The sequence below is a fragment of the Ovis canadensis genome, chromosome 10 (assembly GCF_042477335.2).
Source record: "Ovis canadensis isolate MfBH-ARS-UI-01 breed Bighorn chromosome 10, ARS-UI_OviCan_v2, whole genome shotgun sequence".
Classification (NCBI taxonomy): Eukaryota; Metazoa; Chordata; class Mammalia; order Artiodactyla; family Bovidae; genus Ovis; species Ovis canadensis.
In genome coordinates this window covers 26,341,398-26,367,126 of record NC_091254.1, presented here as the reverse complement: position 1 = coordinate 26,367,126, position 25,729 = coordinate 26,341,398, and the positions used below count along the sequence as shown (strand labels likewise).

Genomic DNA, 25,729 nt, shown 5'->3' with positions numbered 1-25,729 from the left:
GATTTCCTTTAGAATGGACTGGTTGGAGCTCCTTGCAGTCCAAGGGATTCTCAAGAGTTTTCTCCAACACCACAGTTCAAAAGCATCAATTCTTTGGCGCTCAGCTTTCTTTATAGAAAATTTCCTATGTGCATTTTTCTAGAGCTTTAAATAAATGTATTTGCACAGTGTGTGTTCTTTGGGTCTGGCCTCTCAGCGTAATTATTTTGAGATATTCCATGTTGTTGTATACCGATAATTCATTTCCTTTTTATTGCTGAGAAGCATTGGAAAGTACTTTACTTTCTAAAAACTTTTACTTATGACCCCAAACAAACATATTGGCCCCAATATTTTAAGCCTTTGTAAAAGATCTTTCTGCTTTAAAGTTTTTTAATCTTTATGAAATGGTATCTGTTCATCTGAAGTTAATCTATATCTTTAGTTTCAGTTGTTATTTGTTGTTAAATTCTAGTAACATTGAAGTTAACCTTGATTTTAAATTTTCATAGTGCATGTTTCCTAATTCTCAATTATTTATTACCTCTTCAGCCTTTCTGTTACCCACCAGTATGTCAGATCACGGGGCTCCTCACGTAGCACTAGTGGTAAAGAACCCACTTGCAATGCAGGAGATGTGAGAGATGTGGGTTTGATCCCTGGATTTGAAGATTCCCTATAGAAGGGCATGGAAATCCACTCCAGTCTTCTTGTCTGGAGAACTACATGGACAGAGGAGCCTGGTGGGCTGTCGTCCACAAGATCGCACAGAGTCGGTCATGACTGAAGAGACCTAGCACACACGCATGCATGCCATATCACATCTGGAAGCACACGGCCCGTCCTCAGGCGTGCTCTGCTGTCTAACTGTCAGACTCAGAGAACGTAACACCATCAGAAAATAACTTTCCATATGACCTGTTTATATGTAAGGAAGCCTTTGTGGAGAACTTGACAAGCAAACAGGTCCTTTCTTCCTGTTATTTAGCAGTTGGCTGTTTTTATAGTCAGCTTATATTAATACTTATGGTTTGTAGCCCACTAGGCTTCTCTGTCCGTGGAGGTTTCTCGGCAAGATTACTGGAGTGGGTTGTTGCTATTTCCTACTGCAGGGATTCTTCCCAACCGAGGGATAGAAGTACATTTGTTACGTCTCCTGCATCAGCAGGTGGGTTCTTTACCACTAGCACCACCTGGGAAACCGCCCTGCTAGAGTCCATACCAAAAAGCAAGCCGCAGTGTACCTCCTAAGCAATGACCATCTCCGTGTTTAAGTTAAAACCAGCCTGGCTTGCTTTCATGTTAGTTGTTCTAGGTCTGAATCTACAGTGTACCTGTGGCGCTTGCTGCTTCTCCTGTTGGTTTAAGGATGGCAATTGAAATTCCCCTTGCTTGTTGGATTTTGGTTTTGTTTTCTCCCTAATTTAGTGTCTCTCACCATCTTGAGTGGAAAACTACATCTGCAGCTTTAATTCTGAGCAAAGCACAAATAAGCAGGCTCTGTCTCTCCCACCTTCTTTTGTCCCAGCTAGGAGAGAAGAGGATCAAAGATGAATCCGACATCTGTTGCTGGGCCCTGAAGCAGACTTTCCGGATTATGGCAAACCACTTAACAGAAGTGGAAAATGGAATAATCTCTTTTCAGATCATAGAATTTTCTCTGCCCAGGTTTTGTTGTGTGACTGTAGTTTCTAGCAATCCTGAGTGATTGTGCCGTCCTTAGGACTCTCAAGTCGTTATCTGTGTTGTTATCCTTTTCTCTTTTCCTAGTACAACGCCTTTGGACAGATCATCCCCATACTATGCTTGAATATCTATAAATAAATCCCACCCCCCGCCAGCCCCCACCTAGCGAAATGAAATGGTATTTAGTAGCTTTTATGAACTCACCCAGACATTTCATATGACCATTCCTATAAACTGCTTTTCCCTGGCTTACAAATGATGCTGTGGCCCTCTAAAATTCTAAATCATACTGTCAGGGACTCAGTGAACCTTTCTGTTGTATTGGGGGGACTTTTTCTGATCTGAAATCTTCCGAGTATTTATCTGATTCTCTCTACACGTCTTATCTCCTAATATTCTCGCTCCCCAACCACGTTAACTGTTGAGTTCTATCATAATAGTTGGTGACAATGAAGAAATGCCATTTCGCTCCCTTTATTTTCATTTTTCTGAAGCTCTTGGCAGATGTTTGAGTTTCATTTCTCCTTTCTCAGCAAGGATGATATAACCCGCAAAAGTTCTGTTTGCGCTACAGTTTTGAGAATTGACAAGAACTGATATTACTCATGATTAGATCATGATAAAGGGTTTCTAGCTCCTTCTTCTAAAACTACTCAAGTTCATTTCATAAACCATGGGAAATCTTATCTTATATTTACATCTTCAGATTCCCTAACAGGGATTTATCAAAGAGATCACTGTAAAACTCACATTGTTTCCTATTAAATGACGAAAGAGTGAATTACATAGAAGTTCACTTTTCTCCACCTTTTAAAGACCTAAGTGTTCTTATTGCCAATCCAAATTTGAATTTTAATCTGATCCCCTATGCTACTTAAATTTTCTGCATTGTAAAAAGTCTCTTCATCCTGAGTAATGCTTCTTGGTCTTTCTATGACTGACATAGAAGTTCCTTGCAAGACAGGAGATTTTGAACAAAGACAGGGGACCTGTCTAATGAATATGAACTGTTTGAGGTTATGTTTCAAGACTATTGGGTTTCCCTTGTGGTTCATCTGGTAAAGAATCCGCCTGCAATGTGGGAGACCTGGGTTCAATCCCTGGGTTGGGAAGATCCCCTGGAGAAGAGAAAGGCTACCCACTCCAGTAATCTGGTCTGGAGAACTCCATGGACTGTATTGTCCATGGGGTCACAAAGAGTTGAACATGACTGAATGACTTTCGCTTTCACTTTTTTCTTCAAGAGACTATGGAGTAAATTTATTGTAGGTACAACAACGTATCCAAAACATGGATTCATGTTTTCCAAAACAGTGATTCATGCCAGCGATAGAGTTTCATCAGTTGACATGGTACATCATATATTAACCTTTGGTAATTCTTCTTTTGTTTTAATCTTAGGTTTTTAGAATATCCTGACCTTTGTTTTTTCAAAGCTTGTTCTTTGGGTAATAGCTTTATCTGTAACATAGTCTTATTATTGCCCAGGTTTTAGCTACTGTGGCCTAATTTCTGACACAAAAGGTTATGCTTAAAAAGATTTTTTTTTTTCTTTTAGATCGATTTTTCCTGTTCACCCCTCCTTCAGAATCATCGCCTTGGCAGAACCCCCTGTTATTGGAAGCACAACACAGCAGTGGCTGGGGCCAGAATTTTTAACCATGTTCTTTTTCCATTACATGAAACCACTTGTCAAAAGTGAAGAAATCCAAGTGATTAAGGAAATGGTAAGAGTGAGGCCAGCACAAGCCTGTTGCCTTCAGTTACTCTCTTTTTAAGGCATTTTTGACACCTGCTTGAGCCAGAGTTGGATATTTTTGGCTTTTTCTCACTGTTTATTTCCAAATTTCCTTATAAAATGGTTCTCAGACGTCAACACTTTTCAGGATCATCTGGAGGGCTTGTTAACTTACAGATCACCGAGCCAGTGATTCTGGGATGGAAATGAGAATTTACTTGTCTGAAGTACTCAGGCAATGCTGATGCTGACCACACCTTAAGAACCAGGCATTTGGGCTGTCTCTCCATTTTCCTCCTGTGGAGACAGTTTGGGGATTCTTTTTCCTTTTAGATTCAGCCAAAGGTGACTATTTACAGCTCCGACTAAAAGGGGTGGTGGTGGTGGTTTAGTTGCTAAGTCATGTCCAACTTTCATTGAACCCATTGACTGAAGCCCACTAGGCTCCTCTGTCTGTGGGATTTCCCAGGCAGGAAATTAGAGTAGGCTGCCATTTCCTTCTCCAACTACAAGAGGAGGCCAAATATATTTTAGTTCCATAGGTTTTGTAAAAAATCCTAGGTATTTCTGGTCCCCTTGGGATTGTAAGATAGCCTATACTTAACTGGTTAGCTGTCTAGTGGCTTGTAGTGTTTGTAATCTCTTATTGTGATGTCTGCCTTAACCAAGCAGTATGTTTAGCACTTTTGGAATTCTGGGACTTCACTGTTTAATGTAGTAGCACTAGCCACATTAAATCAAATTTAAAAATTCAGTTGCTCAGTCTTATTTCAAATGGCCATGGCATGCTGATAGCATAAAGAATATTTCCATCATTGTAGAACGTTCTGCTAGACAGTACTATTCTAGATCACTAATAACTGCACTTATCCCCTTTGAAATACTAGAATGAATTATTTAATTTTAGGTCTTACGAGCATGGTTGTGGATAAGGGTGTAGACTTTAAAGTCAAAAAACTTGCCTTTAAATGTCAGATCCACTACTTATTAGCTTCTAGATCTTGGGTAAATTACTCAACCATATTTTCTTCATCTGATGATGGGGATAATACTACTTATTACATCACAGGATTGATTTAAAGAATGAATACGTATATATGGTATAGAGCTTTGAATTTTTAAAATTCCAGTTACTTAAATGCCCAGAGAAACCATGAAGTTTGTTTCTGAAATTGTCATGTTATACCAATCATTGTTCTGACATCTCCTTCTGCTCTTTTTAAGTTAAAATTTTAATTTTGTCATTATTTAAGTAAAATTTTCTTATTATCAGTTCAAATACATATTAAACTCAGTGTGCTTAAAAGCAGTCAATGTATGTTTCCGGGCGACTGTTCTTTACATTTCATTGATAAGTAGATCATGCCCCTCAGGTATGTGGGGATTTTTTTCATATTTATTTTACTGAAATACCGTTGATTTACAGTGTTGGGCTGATTCAGAAATGCATAATGTATACATTCTTTTCCATGTTCTTTTCCATTATGGTTTATTATAGGTTTTAAAGTCCTTGAAAAAATGGACAGTTTGAGCATCTTCCCTTTATACAAAGATATATTAAGTCTCTCAGTAGACATAGGTGTAAGGTTGCTGCTAAATGAAGGAGTTTGGTTTCGTAAGAAAAATGCCTGAATTAGAGTTGAAGCTAACAAAAATGGATGTGATATATGAGAAGTTTCTTATGGGTGTCCTATATGCCAGTTTTTAATTGGTTAGCGGTTCCTTTCAGTTTTAACCTTGCGATAGAATTGTGAATGAAGAATGGCCTGGTTTTACCTGACTTTTTTTTTTTTTAAGTTGACGTATAGTTGACTTACAACGTTGTATTAATCACTGTTGTACAGCAAAGTGACTCCGATGTATGCATTATATACGTTCTTTTTCATACTCTTTTTCATTCTGGTTTGTCACAGGCTGCTGCATATAGTTATCTGGGCTGTACAGTCGGACTTGTTGTTTACCCATTCTGTTTGTACCAGTGTGCCTTTGCTGATCCTGAACTCCCGATTCACCCCTTCCGCCCTCTCCCCCGTCCCTCCCCGCCTTCCCTCCTCCCCGCTCCAGTCTATTCTCTATGTCTGTGATTCTGTTTTCATAGATAGGTTTGTTTGTGTCATATTTTAGATTCCCCATATAAGTGATAGCATATGGCATTTGTCTTTCTCTCTCTGACTTCACTTCACTTAGTGTGGTGCTCTCTGATTGCATCCGTGTTGCTGCAGATGGCATTATTTTAGTCTTTTTTATGGCTGGGTAGCATCTGATTGTATATATGTGCCATATCTTCCTGACCTGATTCTTAAAGAGAAAGCAGAGGCAAAAGTGTTTCCTGAGAAGATGAATAAGCAAATTTATCCACAGGTTAAGCATGATACCTACAATCTGGGACTTTATAAAAGCATAATTTTAATATTGTTTGATAACTAGCCATAATTTCTGGTTCCTTGATCATATATCCCAATTTATTCTTTCTTTCCTTAATCCTCTCATAAAATAGGTCCCAGATATGCCTCCGGTAGCTTTGGACAAATTGTTGTCATTTACGCACAAACTCAGAGAGACACAGGATCCAACAGTAAGTCTGGGTTTTCTCCATGGAATTTTCTGTTGTTGACAGGCTGCTGCTTTATATTCTTAGAGTTCAGTGCTTTAAAATCTATTTTTTAAGCTGATATTTTTATCCCTTCTGCTATGCTTTCTCCTATGTGTATATGTTACTGTTTCAGTGATTTTAACATTTCTTCCAGCTTCTCCTGGCTGGTGTCACAGAAAACAAGTTTTAGCTCTAGAGGAGTACCTGGGTGTTCCTGGAGCTTTGGCTCTCCTCTGCTGTCTCCTCTGCTGAGCAGTCTCATGTATTCTTATGGCTTCAAGTATCACCTCTGTGTGGATGCCAACAACTTTATCTCTAGCTTCTAACTCCTCTCTCCTGGTTGATTCTCTATTTCTGATTCTGTTTATGTTTGGAATGATATAAGGGAGAAAACTTTTCCCTTCTTCCTCTTTAAGTTCTTTGGGTGGCCTAAGAATTAAATTGACATGAGACTGTTTAACAAGAGCAAAACAACAGATTTAATTTTGTAGATGCAGGAGCCCCATAAAAATCTGAGACTTAAAGAAGTGACCAAAGCAGGCAGCTTTTATACCTTTTAGACGAAGAAACAATAAAATTGTAAAGAATTGACAATACAAAGACATTTGGGCTTGGGTGGTAATTTAGTGAAAAAGAAACAAGGTTTGTTAATATAACGCTCTCAGCCCTAAATTTCCTATTTCTGGTGCTAAGGATGCCTTCTAGCCTCCTGGTACAAGGAGGGTATTTTTTCATGGGTGGTTTACTTCCTGCTTTCAGGGAGACAAAGGAGGGTCAAAGTATCTTTTTTGCACCAACTATCTGCCATCCTGGTGCCTGGCACATAGTAGAAAAGTTAACAAATGTTTGATGAATGCATGAATAAATTAATTAGTTATTAATTAATAGGTTGTGCCTAGAATTTTCTCTCCCAGCGAACATTACATTTTCGTAAAAAATAATTCTTTAAGAGGAAAAAAGAATTTATTTTTTAAATAATTTTTTATCTTAAACCTCTAATATTTCTAAGCTGAATTGCTATTTTAATCATGTTAATCAAAAAAACCCTTGAGATGTGCTGTTCAATATGCTCATATCCTTACCCTATTTTGGAAGATAAAACTGCAGTTAGAAATTTGATATGATAAATGTTAAGGGTATTAGGATTTTTAAATTAGATTCTCAATTTTTCGTTGGTAATAATGTGAGAGCAGAAACAGCCAAACCCTTTATTCAACACTTAAGTGGCTCAACCTAAAGCTTCTTTCTGATTTAATACTGGATATTATTGTAAAGCATTTTGGTATTATCAACTGACTCAGTATTTTTCAAACTCATGAGAAGTCCTTCTTGATCACTGGAATGAAATATGATCCCCAAATTCAGTGTCATGTTTGGAATTAGACTAGAATATTTTAGCCTGGAAAGTTACCATGTGGTTTAATGGGACTCTTGTCATAGAATCCTCTGGTTGGAGTCATTTGTCAAACATTTTCCATGATTAAAATAGGAATTTTTCATGGTCTCAAGTATTGAGTGGGAATTGCTAAGTTATATTTAACTTCTGACACTTCAGTCATACTAGCTAAAACAATCTTATCCTTAATTCTTCCTACTGTTTCATATCTATCCTTTGCCAAGTCCTTTGAAACATTTGTTTAATCCCTTCTCTTCTTTCTCATTGGGCTTCCTAGGTGGCTCAGTGGGAAAGAATCCTCCTGCCAATGCAGGAGGCTTGGATTCCATCCCTGGGTCAGTAAGATACCCTGTAGGGGGAAATGGCAATGCACTCCAGTATTCTTGCCCGGAAAATCCCGTGAACAGAGTAGCCTCACGGGCTACAGCCCATGGGGTCGCCAAAAAAGTCGGACACGACTTAGCGGCTGAACAACTTCCATCTTCTTGCAAGTAACTTTGCTATATAGGACTTTATCTCTTTATAGTAAGTAATTGAAGTACCTTTCTGATTCCTGCCTCAGTTTTTTGTCCTTCAACTACTTTGCCTATTACTGCCAGGTTAGTCTTTCTAAAACCATGTTACTGCTTTGCATATAGCACAGTCCTGTTGCCTTTAGAAGAAACACCAACTCCTTAAGCGTAATTCATGGATCTTTGATATTTGGGAGTAAACTTTCCAGCAGGACCCTCTAGTAAAGCTGGGTTGCTTTCCTTATATTCTGCATGTATTTCTGTTCTTGTTGCTTTCCTCCCTTTGTTCATAGCATTTCTCCTACCCGCTTGAACATTTTTAAGCCCCTATAGCAGTTGTCAAGTGCTCCACTTATTTTTGCATTAAATTATATGCTATTTTGAATTGCACTTTATGCTTTTTTATATTTAAATATTGTCTCTGTGTCTAGAATGCAAATTTGTTGAACAAGTCTGAACCAAATGTTTTGCTTATGAAGTCGCTGAAACTTAGAATGTGTTTTTTAATAGAGAAAAGGATATGTCATAAATAGTGGCCATGCTCCTAACCTAGTCCCCAAAAGAGTGTTTAATCCAAGTTGTAGTAGAAATACAATGCTAATAACAACAGACCTGCATCTCATGGAGCTGTGAAATACACGAAGAAGGAACAATAAATTCTTTTTTTGCTTTCTTGGGAGGTGCAGAGATGACCTAAAGCAAAGTGTTAAAAGGAACAAATGTGTAGTGTAGTTTTAGCATCCTCCCACCATTCGTTCTGAGTCCTTTGTTAATTCGATAGGGTCCCCTTTCCTTTTCCTCAGGGACTCAGGGCCACTTAACTGCCCTGATCAAACTTGGTGACATTTCACCCTGGCCTTTTCTACCCCTCCCCCACCACAGAGGCCCAGTTTCTTTCAAAGTTCTCCTCTTGATTTTCAGCGAAAACTACTATCTTCTAATGCTGCTGATCTAAGTTAGGAATGAGGCCAGTAACAATCTGATGCATTAGATTTCTACTAACATGTAGATCCCGTTCCCTGTTAGATTTTTTTTTTTTTTCATTTTGAGGAGGCTGACTTTGAATAATAATTGCTGCTGTTTGTTGAGCACCCATATGTGTCTGATCTCTGCTAAATGCTTTAGAATAATTTTCTAATTTAATCCTCATACTCATAACACTTAAAAGTGAGGGCTTTCTTATCATTTTAAAGATGAGGAAATTGCGGCCTGAAGAGATGAAGTAACTTGCCAAAAATCACATAGCTAATAAATGGAAGACTGATTTGTCTGACTCCAAAGCTTATAAACTTTACTATTGCATTATGCTGTCTGCTAAGATAATTTCAAATTCAAGTCCACAAATGTTTGTTGGTACTTAACGATGTCCTGAGCTCTTTACTAGCAGCTCTCTTAATGGGATTTGTGGAAGAATAAGAATATAAAGTAAAATTATTCTAACAGTGTAGGAGAAGGTTTCCCAACTGTAAGCTGCCACCCAGGTGATAACTGGTTGACACCTCTGTGATCAGCAGCCTAAAGTGTCCACAACTCCTTTTCTCTATTTCAGAAGCCAAATATTTACTTAAAGCTCAGAGCATTTTCTGGCTGTCTTAACAGTTTCGCTTTGTATAAGCATGGTGGGAGTGGAAATGAATGTGTGTGTGTTCGTTCGCTTAGTCCTGTCTCACTCTTTGTGACCCATGGACTGGAGCCAGTTAGGTTCCTCTGCCCGTGGGACTTTTCAGGCAAGAAAACTGGAATAGGTTGTAATTTCCTCCTCCAGGGGATCTTCCAGACCGAGAGATCAATCCCCCTTCGACTGTGTCTCCTGCTTTACAGGCAGATACCTTACCTACTGAGCCAGTGGGGAAGCCCCAGTTAGTTGTACATAAGGGCTATCCTTAAGTCAGATTCAGTCTGTACAATGTAACATCTTTCCTCCATCCAGCCTCCTTCCCCTCCTAGAAAAAAAGAAAAAAAAAAACAAAAAACACATGTATACACAGCACTTTAATTGAATTTAATAAATACTTTTCATGGGTTTTTTTAAAGCTGTCTTTAAGGATGTTTTAAGTGTAAATTGGTTTTTGTTTATTTGTAATTCATTAACAGTAAGTACATAGTTAAGTTTGGCCTTGTCATTCAGCAGTAATGAATTCTGCTATGATACCCATCCAAAGGCACTTTCAGCAAGTTGAAACGTAACTCCTCACCAGGCTGTCTTTGCCTTTTGGTAGGCGCAGTCACTGGCGGCGTCCCTTTCTACCAGACAGCTGTTGAGGATTTCTCGTCGGCTGTCACAGTACCCTAACGAGAACCTTCACAATGCTGTCACCAAAGCCTGTCTTTCCAGGTAGTCATATTCTCCTTTCTCACTGAATCCAACTTTCTGGGTCTTCGCTAAAATAATACACAGAAGTTTGATAGTCTGTGCTCACAGGTCTGGAAAAAGTTATCAGTCTGAACATGTGGCTTTTTCAGCCTTGTATGCAGTGTTTCCCTTCCTTATCTTCAGTTCAGTTCAGTCACTCAGTCGTGTCCGACTCTGCGACCCCATGAATCGCAGCATGCTGGGCCTCCCTGTCCATCACCAACTCCTGGAATTTACTCAAACTCACGTCCATTGAGTCGGTGATGCCATCCAGCCATCTCATCCTATGTCGTCCCCTTCTCCTCCTGCCCCCAATCCCTCCCAGCATCAGGGTCTTTTCCAATGAGTCAACTCTTCGCATGAGGTGGCCAAAGTATTGGAGTTTCAGCTTTAGCATCAGTCCTTCCAATGAACACTTAGGACTGATCTCCTTCAGAATGGACTGGTTGGAGCTCCTTGCAGTCCGAGGGACTCTCAAGAGTCTTCTCCAACACCACAGTTCAAAAGCATCAATTCTTCACAGTCCAGCTCTCACATCCATACATGACCACTGGAAAAACCGTAGCCTTGACTAGATGGACCTTTGCTTAGGCATAATAAGAAAGAGATTTTTATATGTGATAAAGCTAAGTTACTTACTCAAATCAGACAGAAGTGAATAAGGATAAGTAGGTTTGGCATTTGAATACTGGTTCATTGTCTTCTGAGAGAGAGGTCTCAAGCATTACACATGATACTTCCTAAATTTGCACTGGAGCTTTCCATGCAGGGTAGTATGACATGTCCTGTTGCCCAAGTATGGAAAAACTAGCATCTTTTCAGTCTACACTACTATTTTTCATACTTGTTTAGAAATTATTTTAAACACTGACATAGAATTTCCTTACAGAATCATGCTTACATGAAACTATTTTAAAAGGCTAGTTAGAAAAGATTAATAACACCATCCAATTGACCTGAAGATTTCTTTTAGATTCTTTTCACATGATCTTTTAATTATTTTTCTGATGGTTATAGCTGTTGTCCATTCACTCCTGGATACAGTAGAGGAATTAGAAGGGAAACTGTATTCAGCTTAGGAAAATCTCTTAACTGCCCTCTATACATTTTCAGCTTAGTGGACAGTTTTCTTGTAGTCAAAGTAAGTTCCTTGTGCTGCAACTTCACTTTGTTCTGTGGTAAAATGAGGCTAAAGTGAGGCTTGTTTTCAGTGCTTTGGAGTAATTCTTTGAATAATAATCATGAGAAATAATAAAGTTGATTCTCTTAAGTAGATAATTAAACTTCTAAATGAAAATTAGAAAAAAATGCTTCAATTGCCTATTTTCTAGGGTTATGAGCTAAAGAAAATACATACAGAAAGATAGATTTATTATCTAGACAGTGTTTTCTTAGTCAGAACTAAGTTATAGTTAATAGAAGTAAATAGTCAATGCTAAGTAATACAAAGAGTTTCAAAGCCTAAGGGAAAGTAGTAATACTTTGGAATGAATGAAATAATCATACACAAAACATTTTAGAGGCCATTCTAGTGAGTAGACAGTGAAAACATAGCAATTCACTTTGAGTCTAGTATAATCTTGATACCTAAACCAGACAAGAGTAATATATGAAAGGAAAATTATAAATCTCATTCATGGAATGTGTACAGATATCCTAAATGAAATACTAACAAACCAAATGTAGATATATATTATATATAATTTATCCATATAAATAAATTATGAGCAACCTGGAGTTACCTCAAGAATGTGAAGAAATTTCAATATTCTTTTTTTAAATTTACCATATTAGCATGAGTGAGTGAGAGTGAAGTCACACAGTCGAGTCTGACTCTTTGCAACCCCATGGACTGTAGCCTGCCAGCCTCTCTGTCTGTGGGATTTTCCAGGCAGGAATACTGGAGTCGTCATTTCCTTCTCCAGGAGATATTCCCAACCCAGGGATCGAACCTGGGTCTCCTGCGCTGCAGGCAGACTCTTTACTGTCTGAGCCACAAGGGAAAGCCTATTAGCACATTACATATTAACATATTACTGAGAAAAATTTTCATTTTAATAAGTCATTAGTAAGGGTTTGATAGAACTCAGCAGTCGAACTTGAAAACAAACCAAAGCAAAAGTAAACAAACAATATGCTTAGCTAACCATGAATCAAAGAGAAGTTCTTAATCTGATAAACGGTAGGTACTAAAATTTTATAGCAAACATTCTTAGGATATATTGCTTTATAGAGTTAGGAACTAAACAAGAATGTTGCCTCTTGTACTTTTAGACTGGCTAAAAGTTATATGATTAGCTACATAAAAACATTCCAGAGAAGCTTCATGTAAACTACATTTTAGAACAGATAGACTATAATGATATTACTTATACACCCAAGTCAGTGATACTCCTATCTATATATTCCAGTAAAAATCAATAAAGAAGTCGAATTTTTTAAAAAATAATACCATTCAAGATAATAATAGAAAGCTTTGCAAACCTAAGAATAAATTTAATGAGTGGCATATAATGCTTTTATGGAAAAAAGCATGAATCCCTATTAAAAGTTGTAAAAGATTGCTGTGGGAAATGGAATACTATACTGTGTTCAGAAAACAGAAGATTAAGTATTATCAAGCTGTTTTTTCACAGATCAAGAGGGATCATCCTTAATTGGTCATGTGTCTGTCTAAGTGTCAGAAGATATTTTGGAATCACAGAAAGCTTTGACTTTATCAATCCATCCTTCCCACCCCACCAGGTTTTTACCAAGCCTTGCAAGGTCAGCATTAGAAAAAAATCTGGCAGATGCTGCAATAGAAATAAGTACTGCTAATAGTCCAGAGTCTGATTTGGAGGATTACAAATGTAAGTATTTGAATTGTTTCTCTTTTAAGTGAGTTATTAAACATTTGTATTATTTATTACGTGTGTATGTGTATGAAAATTACTCAGTTGTGTCCAACTCTTTACATCCCCATGGTCTGTAGCCTACCAGGCTCCTCTGTCCATGGAATTCTCCAGGCAAGAATACTGGAGAACGTTTCTGTTGCCTTCTCCAGGGTATCTTCCCAACCCAGGAATCGAACCCAGGTATCCTGCATTGCAGGCGGATTCTTTACCATCTGAGCTACATATTATTATATTAATAATAATGTAATAATTTATTATTATTATTTCAGTTAAAAATGTTTTCGATCCCCACTCATTTTGTTTTATGTATTGTGTTGAAGAATCTTTTATTTTAAAAAATGTTTCCTTTATTTCAGTGCATACCAGATGTAGGTCCTCCCCCAAGAGGTCACAATTGACATGAATTTTAAAAGCTCAGAGAATTCCTACTGTAAATAAAATGTAGCTTTGTTTTACCTTTTATTTCAAGGGTATTTCACCATAGGACCTAGCATTCTGTTCTCTTTGCACAACATTTCCATTTTGGGGACCACCAGTGTTCTTGCCTGGAGAATCCCAGGGACGGGGGAGCCTGGTGGGCTGCCATCTGTGGGCTCGCACAGAGTCGGACACGACTGAAGTGACACAGCAGCTGCAGTGTCCTACAGGACATGTTTGGGAAGCTGTCTAGGTTGATGTAGACTAAACTAATATTCTGAGGATCACTTCATGCCTTCTTACTCCTTTCATTTCTACCTGATGGTCTTTTGTGCTACTTTTCTTCTGGATAACCATAAGTATAATTTGAGTTTGGGGGAGGTCTAGATCTTTCTGTAAAAGTACGCTGTTCTTCATTTAGAGCACAATGACAGGTTTTCTGTTTTTTGAGGGTCATTAACTGTCTTATAAAAATATCCAATGTGTGATCACTCTCTTAAAAGGACTTATTGTGACTTTCTTTGCAGTAGATGTTTTTAATAGTTGAGGATACACTGAAACAAGAACTTTATATTAAGGAGATAAAGTGATTTTTTTACAGTAAAACTATAAACTCAACATACTGATGGATCTGGCTACAGAAGCGCAGAGCCAACTCAGAGACAGAATAACTCTGGGACTTGGAGATTCATAACAGCACTTGATTGAATCCTTCAACATATCCCACCCCCCCCCCCAAAAAAAAAGATTGCATCATTCAAGTGATAGATTGTTTAGTCTTGGTAATAAGCCAGTGCCGGCAGTTCCCATCTAAGCCTTGTGTAGGAAGGCGATAAGGAAACTAAGAGACTTTTGACTTATCTGGTCCCATTCATCTTTAATATCGTCTTTCTTGTAGAGAATTCCTGTAATTTATCCTCCTGTTCAGAGGATGAGGTTCACCAAACAGCCTTCTGATAAGGATTTGGCTTTCCATGCAAGTCTCCTTCTGAATAAAATGCTGATATAGAAACAATATATCATGTAGTCTATATGAAATTTTCAGTTTTCATTGCAATGTAGTATATTGCAGTTCTGGTTTTATATATCAATTTATGTATAGATAAAAATATATGTCTTTAACATTCTCCTGGGAGTTCGGTATGCCCTCTGTTATAAGGATAAAATCAGATTTTGAGCTTACCAGACTGAGGACCTTGACAAATTTACCAAATTAATGCCATCCCATGAGATTTCTTAGAAGACTGCTAGCCACCTTTCCACCAGGGAAGTACTATCATCACCATTCTCTGAGTGCCTTTCCCTTTTCTAGCTTGAAATTTTAGCAATAAACATTAGCTGAGTTATTTAAATTTGCTTAAAGTCCTAAATCTACCAAATAGGTGTCTTTCATAAACTAAGCCATGCTACAGCTACTGCTAAGTCACTTCAGTTGTGTCCGATTCTGTGTGACCCCATAGATGGTAGCCCACCAGGCTCCCCCGTCCCTGGGATTCTCCAGGCAAGAACACTGGAGTGGGTTGCCATTTCCTTCTCCAATGCATGAAAGTGAAAAGTGAAAGTGACGTCGCTCAGTTGTATCTGACTCTTAGCGACCCCATGGACTGCAGCCCACCAGGCTTCTCTGCCCATGGGATTTTCCAGGCCAGAGTACTGGAGTGGGGTGCCATTGCAAACTGAGTCATAGGTGGTATCAAATGCTGTTTGTACCTGAAGTCACGTGTCATCGCAGCATACGAGTAAGTAGTAAATTCCCTCCCACAGTCCTGGTCTTTCCCTTTACAGTTTTATATGGGGTCTGTTTCACAGACCTGATGGACTTCCTGGTGGCTCAGACCGTAAAGCATCTGCCTGCAATGCGGGAGACCCGGTTTCAGTCCCTGGGTCAGGAAGATCTCCTGGAGAAGGAAATGACAACCCACTCCAATACTCTTGCCAGGAAAATCCCATGGACGGAGGAGCCTGGTAGGCTACTGTCCATGGGGTCACAAAGGGTCGGACATGACTGAGCAACTTCACTTTCTTTCTTTCAGAGACCTGAAAGTAGTAAGTAAATAGTAAATTCTTGGCATGGCAGCTCATGGTTTTCTCCGCTAATAGAACTTGTGAATGAAAGGAAATGGCAAGGAGCTATTGGAGGGAGAGGTCTACTGTGTTTTGGCAAATGTGTAGCACTCAGTGGTGATTCAACAGGCTGGGAGTGTAATTATTTTAACCTCAAAATTGTTCGTGGTACTCCATAGGAGCAAATATTGGTTTCTCTCCTTGTTTTTCAAAATACTCTAGCACAAAAATAGCCAATTTTTAATTTTAAAGAGAAGGGAGAAAAGATGGGACAGTTGCCTAAGACATTGTAATTGTCTACCTGCTTGCTCAGGTATATCCACAGGATGAAATTTATTTGGAGATCACACTGCAGAAAGAACATCCTTGTTGTTGTCATTTAGTTGCTAAGTCATGTCTGACTCTTCGCCACCCCACGGACTGTAGCCCACCAGGCGTCTCTGTCCATTGGATCTCCCTGGCAAGAACACTGGAGTGGGTTGCCATTTCGTTCTCCAGGAGATGTTCCTGACCCAGGATTCCCATGTCTCCCTGCTTTGCAGATGGATTCTTTACCACTAAGCCATCTGGGAAGCCCAGAAAGAGCAACATCCTATACTAAATTCTGTTTTTAGCTCTACCCATACTAGCTGGGTGATTTTAAGCAAATTATTTAATTCATGTACTTCTTAGCTTCCTCTTAATCCTTGTCTCCTTGTTAAGAGATTTACATGAAATCATGTGAGAAAACAATGAGCCGAAGCTGAGGTCTGGCACATGGAAGGTCCTCAGTAAATAATAGTTTCTACTGTGGTCAATATGACCACAACAACTAAAACTATTATGTTATTATCATAGACCTTCAAATGTGACATGTAGTGAGTATGTGTATCTCCTTACTGTAGAGAATATATGTGAGATATGTCCCCTGACATGAAGAAATTTATAACTTAGTTTCATGGCTTTTAAGGAGCTCATTTTCTATTCTAGACCAACTATTTAAAGCAAATAGGGGATAATACAGTATAATCATCACAGAACAACTGTAGCACCTGTGGTACTTATTTGGAAGTACAGATCTGGACCTTTCCTGAAACTAGTGGTTTGAAAGGTCTGGGGTCAGTTCATCTGTATTTTTGACTAGAGCTCTAGGGGATTCTTCTATGGGTTCTAAAAAGAAAAAAAAGATTATATTCATGGTACTTCAGAATTTCAAAATATATGTATTTTAGAGTCTCTGACTAAACAGCTCATAAAGGTGCCTTGACTGAGTTCTGGGTTTTTCCATTCTCAATCTTACCTATATGTTGCTTGCTCCATATGTTGTTTTAAATAAAATTTTTGATATTTTGAAACATCTTCAGCCTTTTTGTAGAGCTTTTAAGATTTTTTTGCGAAGCTATGATGTTTTATTACTACCTTCAAGCTTATTTCTTTTAGATGTTAGATTAAAATTCCTTGATGAGCCTACACAATGTTAAAGATGCTATATTATATCCTGTTCAGGCTGGACTTGGCTTCTCTGAGGACAGGGCTATAAGTAATTCTCTGTCCTATGTGAAATGTTTAGGTGAAATCTCTTCTGGATCTCTGAGGATTGGCGCCGTTAGTGCACCCATCTATAATGCCCACGAGAAAATGAAAGTGCCTGATGTTTTGTTCTACGACAACATCCAGGTAAGATCTAGATTTTGCATTCCTGGGTAATTAAATCACCTCTTACACTGTGGTAATTAACTCCAGTTCAAGTATAACTGATGTTTATGTTTGTAATTTGCTAAGTCGCAAAGAGTCGGATACAGCTGAGCGACTGCACTGAACTGAACTAAACTGGTTTCATTCAGATGTTGCAGAATGAGGTGTTGAGACATCTTTTATTAGTGCATTGTAAAGTTATAAATTCTTTCCAAAGTTACTTGAGAATGGAAAGAGTTGCTGCAATGATTAAAGTAATAAATTTTATATGCACACAAAACTATACTTCAAGTAAAATGAATATATTATTAAATTAAAAACAGAAAGCACTCTTATTGATTCTCCAGCATTTTTGTTAGTTAAATCATTTCAAGTAATTCAAAGGATGTGTCCTATGTATTCTTTTCCTCACATTTCTTTCCTTTTTCTGAAAATGCCTAGTATTTGTCTATTCTTTACTTTTTAAAATCTTTTTTCAGTGGATCAGAGTAGACAAATTTCCGCTTGTATATGGTGCTCCCACTAAGACACAGAAATAAATGTGTGTCCAGAAAGTTGTATTATAGATGTTCACTTTAATAAGAAATTTTTCCAGAGAAAATTATTCATAATATAAAGGATTTTTTTCTTTTTCAGATTTTCTGTCATATGGTCATGTGTTTATTTTATAATATAAAACATACTTAAATATTTCTCTAATATTTGGCCACCAATTTGCACGTATATTATAATCCCACATTTACAAATTGTTTGAAGTACTTCTTGCCATTTTCCCTATATTAAATAATTAGAGAATTAAAGTAAATTATTTTTATCTGCCATTCCCTAAGGAAAAAGATTTTGAATGTTCTTAATTAGGAGTATATTTTTTTGTCCTAGGAGTACCATAATTTATATCCCTACATTATATTAACAATAAAAGGTATCTACACAAATTCTTCTTTCTCCATAAAAGTCTTGATTAAATATTTTTAAAGTCTGTTCAAATTATAATTACCCATGACGTAGCGAAAGGCATAGCCTGGATTTGCCTTTTTTTTTTTTTCATTCTATGGGCCATTAACTAACGTCAGTTTTATTTTTTTTCCAGAGCATTAATGCTCTTATACAAGCAGGGAACAAAAGAACAGAAAATAAGGTTACTTATAAGGCGCAAAGGAATAAAGAATCTTATCTGTCAAAGACCAAAACATGCTTGTAAGGAAAATATTTTCAAGCGTTTGTGCTACCACACTCTGTTCATGTAGCAGAAAGGAATGAATTAAAAAGAATGAGGAAACTTTGTCATAAGTGACAATTTGAAAAACTCCGTGGCAGCAAAGATTGAAAAGACTTCCCAGCGTGTAAGAATGGAGGAAATTCGGTAGCAGGGAGGGCCGTTGTGCCCTTGAACAGTGTCTGTTGCCATGGTGTTTGTGACCCAGACGTGGAGGACTATGCTGGGAACTTTGCGCGGTGGCCCTGAGGGATTTCTGTAGCCTGTCTCCACACGTACCCGCTCTTCACAAAGCATTATGAATTAACCATTAGTGAAAAATTCTAGCTGCGCCAGTTCTTGGAGCGACGACTTGATTAAATTCAGTTTTGTTATGTGTGTTACTATCGTCTTTTCTGCTGCACTTCACCTGTGAAGCAGTGTCTTCCTTGCCTCTTGAATATTTAGGTGCTTCTATACCATCTTGTTCTGTGCCTGTGGTCTCCTTGCCACTCCGTGTTGTAGCTGATTTTTAAAACACGTTTTCCACACTACTAAGATAAAACCTTGTGTTGTTGTTTTAAGTTTGTATCTAGCGGATAGCATAGTGCCTGGCACATAGTGACTATTGAGTGAATATGTGTTGAGTGAATTAATGAAAGAAGGAAAAAGATTTTGAATGTTCTTAATTAGGAGTATATTTTTATTATCTCTCTCTTTAAGGAATATTTTACTTGTAATAGTAAAGAGGAGAAATTGGAGGATCAGTTAGTAGCCTCTTAAACCTAATGAGCTTCAGAGCTGAAAAAAAATTTTTTTTAATGTCTGCCTTGTGTCTGTCCTTGTTCTAGGGTATTATTGGATTGGCCAAAAAGTTGGTTTAGGTTTTAAACCCAAACTTCAATCCGGTATCAGAACACAGAGATTAAAGTATATACATACACAGTTCCAGGGCTCAAGTTGCCTGAATCTCTCAAGGGGGAAAGCAAGCAAGTACACATGGTTACGATGTAATTGAAGTACACATAGGTTACTATGGTAGCATTGATGAGGTGATGGTCCCGGATTGGAATGATCCTGGAAAGTGAGTTCACTAGGTGAAGTTGAAAGACTCAGGCAGAGACACTAGCATCTGCAGAGACGTGGCTACATAAGAGTGGAGCTCATTTAGGAAGCTACATCTAATTAATTGTCATGGCCAGAGGTGAGGTTTAAAATGGAAGAATGACAAGAAATGAGGCTGATGAGTTAAAAGGTCATATTATATGGGCCTTGCTAATGAAGGAACTGGGAAGCTATTCAGAAGAAGTGAGAAAGCTGTTGAAAGCGTCGAGGAGCATTTCTGCTTTTGCTCACTTTGCATTCATCCTGTATTGTTACCTGTGAGTTGGAACAGAGACACAGAGGGACTAGTGAGGGGGCTGTGGCAGTAGTCCAGGTGAGCTTAGGGAGGGTGTGAACGAGGACAGACAGCGGGGACAGAGTGGAGAGGACACACGGCGGAGCCACACGGGAGGCAGGGAGAGCCGATGGGGCTTTCTGTCGGATGAAAACCAGAGAGCCTCCCTCACGGAGCACGTGGTCTGCTGGGAAAGTCAACAGAAGAGTGAAGAGGAAATGACTCTCCACTGTGCCCGTGGCTGGAACACACAGTAGGAGAGTGACGGGGGATGCGCTTGAGACTAAATCAAAAAGATAAGGAGTGATCCTTGTCCTGAAGGTATTGATCATTTAAAGAGTTTCGGGGAAGAGAAAAACTGACATGATTGTGAACCGAAAAATGACTGTCAGTACCGTGGAGCACATATTAACTCAAGGAGACACTGAAGTTTGAGATGCCACATTGGTGGGTAAAAATCTAGGCCAGAGATAAAGAAAAAAAAAGAAACTTGGATGAAAGCTATGAGAATAGGGGGGAAAAAAGAATGGATACAGTAAATTCAAAGTGGCTGGATAGCTTAGATTTAGCTTTTGCTAAGGGCCAACTGAGTTGGGCAGGAAGATGGTGATGATTGGGTCAGGTTGTAGGAAATGATGCTATTAATTGGAGTTAGAAATACAGGCTAAAGCCTGAAGCTGTGGAGAAAGGAATGAGCCACATTTGGGTGTATTAAGTTCTAGTAGACTGGGAAACAGCCAAGTGTAATTCAACATTTTCTCAGAAATGTGGGGCTGGAGTCAAGAAGAATGGTCTTGCTGTTGGAGATCAGTGTAAAGTTAGTGGTTGAAGCCATGGAATGGATGAGTGGATTCAGGAAGAGTAGGGTCAGCAGTGACTCTTCCAGCACTGAGGTGCACGTTGCCCTCCTTCCCCCTTCAGATGGGTGCCCGCATACAAGAAGGCTTAACCTGGTCTGCCCCATCCCATGGTTCCCAGGAAAGCAGGTAACAAGGGAGTGAAAGAGAACCGAAAAAGGAAGAAAATCAGTATTTAAGGAATTGCTGCAAAAAGAAGAAGATACAACCCAAAACACCAAGGAGATGAAACCGTTAGAGAGGTAGGAGGGAATCAGGAGAGGAGACTTTGAAGAAATTGTCTGTGGTACCAAGGGGGCCGAGAGGTTAAGAAAAGAACTGTGTTGGCATGACCTTAGCCTTAGCTAACGTTTATTGACTTGAATACTCTAGTTAGGTGTAATCAGGGCAAAAAGTAGGAAGACATGAGAAAAAGTAAAGATGACAACTATAGTTTGGATTATTATTCAGTATTCACATTGCTTTTTTACCTGCTATCTAGGTGTTTGTTCCAACGTTTCTATCTATTTTTCATGGAGATTAGCCCAGGTATTTCTGGAAGAACTTAATGTTTTCTGGAAATCGGCACTGATTGTTCATCTTAGTTAAACAGAAGAGTTCTGTAGACCAAATTATCACTAGAACCCAAATTAGAAGCCAGATGTTATAAGTCTCCCTTTTAACTTGGGTAACTGTGTACCCTCGTTTACTCAAAATAGTCCCTGTTTATACTTGTCTCAGCATAATTATTAATAACATCTCATTTTATTCTAAAAAGTACTCCAGAATGAACAAAATAGCTGACCCTACTTCAAGCCTCATTAAAACTCCAGTTCCATGGTTTATCTGAAAGCATTTTTAAAAAATTACCAAGATAAACATTAAGGAAAACTCATCTGTTCTTGAAGGAGGGAGAAAACTTTTTTAGTTTTTCTAGAAACTCTGAAGAAAATATTGTCATTGCTTAACATGAGAAGTAAAAGGAAAATATTTTAGATGTAGGGAAAAAAATCACAAACCAAGTTTAAAAAAAAGACTGGCAAACGAGAATATCTACAGCATGTATAAGATGTAAAAGGTTAAGTTGCCTTTTTCACAAATAGAGAACTTCAGTAACTTTAGTACTTTGAGGCCTTTATTGTTTCGATACAGAAAACCAAGAGGAAATAGGGATATGAATCGTTCCAGGCTGTAGTTCTCCCTTTAATCCTGGCTGAGCCTTTTTGACCTACTTATGATTGTCCTACTTTTCAAGATCCAAAAGAGCAATGTAATTTCCTCTGTGACTACTGTGAACAACTTTAATCTTATTATATTGTGTCATGTTTTGAACTTAAAAATATGAAAAAAATTTAAAAATATATAATTTTTTGGAGTATAGTTGCCGACATTTTTAATTCTAAACCTACACATATGCATTGAAAGTCATAGTTAAGAAGTCCATGTAAGATTTTCCATGAAATCTCCAGTTGTTTTAGAAAACCTTTGTATATTTATATTAGTAAGTATTAATTTAAATATCACATTAAATTATAAGCCAACTCTCCATAGTACAATAGCTGAAAAATATTTGAGTCACATTATAAAAACTCTTTGAAATAGGTATCAGTCAGTGGTTGAGTCTTGCTAAGGTAGACCATTTCAGGTCTTGAATATGAGTGACCCAATTGGTTATATGACTTATTTTTGACCACAGCATGCATTTTAATTTTTTAGCATAATCAAATTGAGTATTCTCTATTATAATACATATTTTTCTTTCCATGAAGATATCTTTATAGCTAATAAGTTAACTTTCTTATTTCACCTTGATTATGCAAAACACAATTAACCTCTAGTCGTTTTTTCCTCTAGCATATGATAGTGATGGAAGATATGCTCAAAGACTTTCTTCTTGGAGAACACCTATTATTGGTTGGAAACCAGGTGAGTTATGGCTAAAACCAGGTACTAATGAATACTAATGAAACCAGGTACTAATAATAATACGATTTAAAAGCCGTATGTTTCTTCTGCTTGATGGAGTAAGTTTTCAAAAATGATTTTTTTCCCTCTAGCTAGATGACTAGTTGAAATTAAGCAATAGGATCTTCTACCTTCTAAACTTTAGAATTACCTCAGGGCTTAAATCACTACCTCGCACCCGCCCCAGTCAATCTTCCATCAATTCCTATCCATTCTGCCTTTAAATATCTGTGTTTCCGACACCTGTCACCCAGCCCAGCTCACTGTCACCTATCACTTGGATTACAGAAGTGGTTTCCTAATACACAGTTCTTAGACCCCAGCTTACACCCACTGTGACCTGCTTTCCACTCTGAGCCAGATGGATACTTGCAAAACTAAAGTCTGAGCCTTTTTTCGCTCAAGTTGGTTCCCCATTGCCCTTAGGTGTAGTCTTTAGTGTGGCTTTGAGTGTCCTGCAGGAGCAGCCCCTGCCCACCTCCCCAGTCCTAAGGTTTGGCTCCCTCCTTTCTTGCATTTGGTGGTAGCTTGAGCCACACTGAGGGCTTCCCAGGTGGCTCAGGGCCAAAGAATCCACCTGCCAATGCAGGAGACCCGGGTTCTATCTCAGGGTCAGGAAGATCCCCTGGAGGAGGAAATGGTAACCCCCTCCAATATTCTTGCCTGAGAAATCCCATGGACAGAGGAGCCTGGCGGGCCGCAGTCCATGGGGTCAGAAAGAGTCGGACACGACTGGACCACTGACCTTGATGAGCCGCTCTGAACTTCCTTCAGTCCTCAGCTCCGCGCTGGTCCTTGAAGCACGCTCTTCTCTCTGCCTGGCGCACTCGCCATCCCCTTCCCACACGCCTCTTCTCTAACGCCGGGAGGTGTTCTCTTGTCCCCGCTGAGCTAGGCTTCCCCTGCTTCTGCACAGCTTCCTTCCATCTCCCCATCGTCGCACTCGTCACGTGCCACTGTGTCCACATGTAGAATGACCGTCCTCCCAGCTTGTCTGCCTGCTCCTCAAGGGCAGGGACCGTGCTTCTCGCTCATCTGGGTCCTTTGTTCCTGGTCTAGTGCTTGCTGCCAAGTAGTAGATACTGAATACGTGTCTGTGGAGGGATGGATGGCATTTTATTCTAATATCTAGAGCTTTCTGATAATCTTCAATGGAATTACCAGACTCAGAGTGAACAGCACCTTTGGTTTTTTTAATTAATTTAAAATTAAGGATAACAAGCTTTCAAAAGAAGTTTGGTCTTTCTTTCTGTCTTTTAACTTATGAAAACAATACATATTCTTTATTTAGTGCCTCAAACTTGATTTCTTAAAAAATAAAAATGGGCCAATTGAGCGTTTTTTTTTTTTTTTTAATAAAAATCGGCCAGTTGAGTTCACAGACTTGGCAGTTAGCTGGCTAGAGGTCCAGTTGCAACTCTTTTACAGATGCCTGTGACTTTGGGCACAGTGCTAATCTCGCTCAGGCTCAGTTTCCTGATATCTAACCTAGGAATACAAATCATATGCCCTCTGTTGGGCTAACGTAAGGATCGCATGAGATAATGCATGGAAAGCACTTCTCACTATGCCTGGCTCATGGCAGATGCTCAGTTAGAATGAAATCTGTGAGTCACTGTGTTTTTAAAAAGGACTTTAATACTCCATTTCTTTTTTTTTTTTCCTAAGCAAGAATTAAACAATGAGCAATAAAATATTCATAGTCTTCTCATTCACTAATTATGAAGTCCTACCAACTTTTATTTAGTGAAAGATAATTTTTTCCTGATGAGTCTACGTACCAGCATGGGAGGATGAGGATCAGTTAATAGTCCGACATTCAGTACTTGATACTGAGGCCCAGGAGGTCAAGTTCTCATCCGGCTCTGAACAATCATGACTCTCCTCTCACTCTGCAAAATGATGACATGACAGCCCAGTGTACCTCCCAAAAGTTGTTAAACTCTGGTATACTCGGTGCACTCTTTTCTGATCTTCTGTGGTTCTCTGAATTGCCTTAGACACAACCTGCTGGCTTCTCAACAGCTGCAGACCAAGAATACACAGAGCTGGCGGTTGAGGAATGATTTTTTTTTTGCTAAGGAGCAGGCCTTCAAAAGGAAGGTCCCTAGAGATCAAGCTGCGATGTTCAAGCAGCTTTGATGTATCCCAGCTGATACTGATGTCCTGGGGTTTAGTGGGTAGAATACAGTAAGAGTTTCCTGGTAAAGGCAGGGTTTATAATAATTAAGTTGGATAATAGAGATAGGGTTTCACAAGAGTTGTCTAAGTTGAAAGGTTGAAGTTAGAGCTAACCAGTAACCAGAGAGACAGAGAGAGCATTCTACTCTCTGGGGGACTGAGGAGAGCTATAGGGGGCTTCCTTGGTGACTCAAATGGTAAAGAACCTGCCTGCAATGTGGGAGACCTAGGTTCAATCCCTGGATTGGGACGATCCCCTGGAGGAGGGCACGGCAACCCACTCCAGTATTCTTGCCTGGAGAATCCCCATGGACAGAGGAGCCTGGCGGGCTAAGGCCATGGGGTCGCAAAGAGTTGGACACGACTGGATGACTAAGCACAACACAGCACATATAGGGTGAAGGCAGAGTTGGAGCCAAGGACTGCTGCTTCTTTATAAGCGAAACAGAGGCTATGAAAGTACTTTGAAATCACTCTAGAGTGCTATGCGAATGTTGGTGTGAGACCCCGCATGCCGCCTCCAGTCTGTTTCCATGTGTGTGTGAACGTATGCAGTCGTGTCTGACTGTTTGTGACCCCATTGACTGTAGCCTGGCAGGCTCCTCTGTCCATGGAATTTTCCAGGCCAGAATACTGGAGTGGGTTGCCATTTCCTACTCCAGGGGATCTTCGCAAGCCAGGATCGAACTCACATCTCTTGGATCTCCTGAATTTACAGGCAGATTCTTTACCACTGTGCCACCTATTTCTAGTCCCAAGGGAAAGAATAAGGTGCAGAGGGCTCGGTGTTGGGTGGAGGGAAGAACAGCTCCCTCTCTACATGTGCATGGGTGAACCCGGGATC

The 25,729-nt window shown here is 39.1% G+C and overlaps 1 protein-coding gene across 4 annotated transcripts in view; it reads left to right on the top strand.

Moving 5' to 3' along the window:
• The window catches only part of VWA8 (von Willebrand factor A domain containing 8), a 383,224-nt gene that overhangs the window by 112,674 nt on the left and 244,821 nt on the right, over positions 1–25,729 (top strand). For all 4 annotated transcript variants that reach the window (XR_011259328.1, XM_069601241.1, XM_069601242.1 and 1 more), the window contains 6 exons: positions 3,224–3,392; positions 5,901–5,978; positions 10,124–10,239; positions 13,003–13,109; positions 17,185–17,291; positions 22,594–22,665. Coding sequence is in view for 3 of the 4 variants with exons in the window: in XM_069601241.1 (XP_069457342.1) it covers positions 3,224–3,392; positions 5,901–5,978; positions 10,124–10,239; positions 13,003–13,109; positions 17,185–17,291; positions 22,594–22,665 (649 nt within the window). In the remaining variant the exon portion in view is untranslated. The remainder of the gene's footprint in view (positions 1–3,223; positions 3,393–5,900; positions 5,979–10,123; positions 10,240–13,002; positions 13,110–17,184; positions 17,292–22,593; positions 22,666–25,729) is intronic.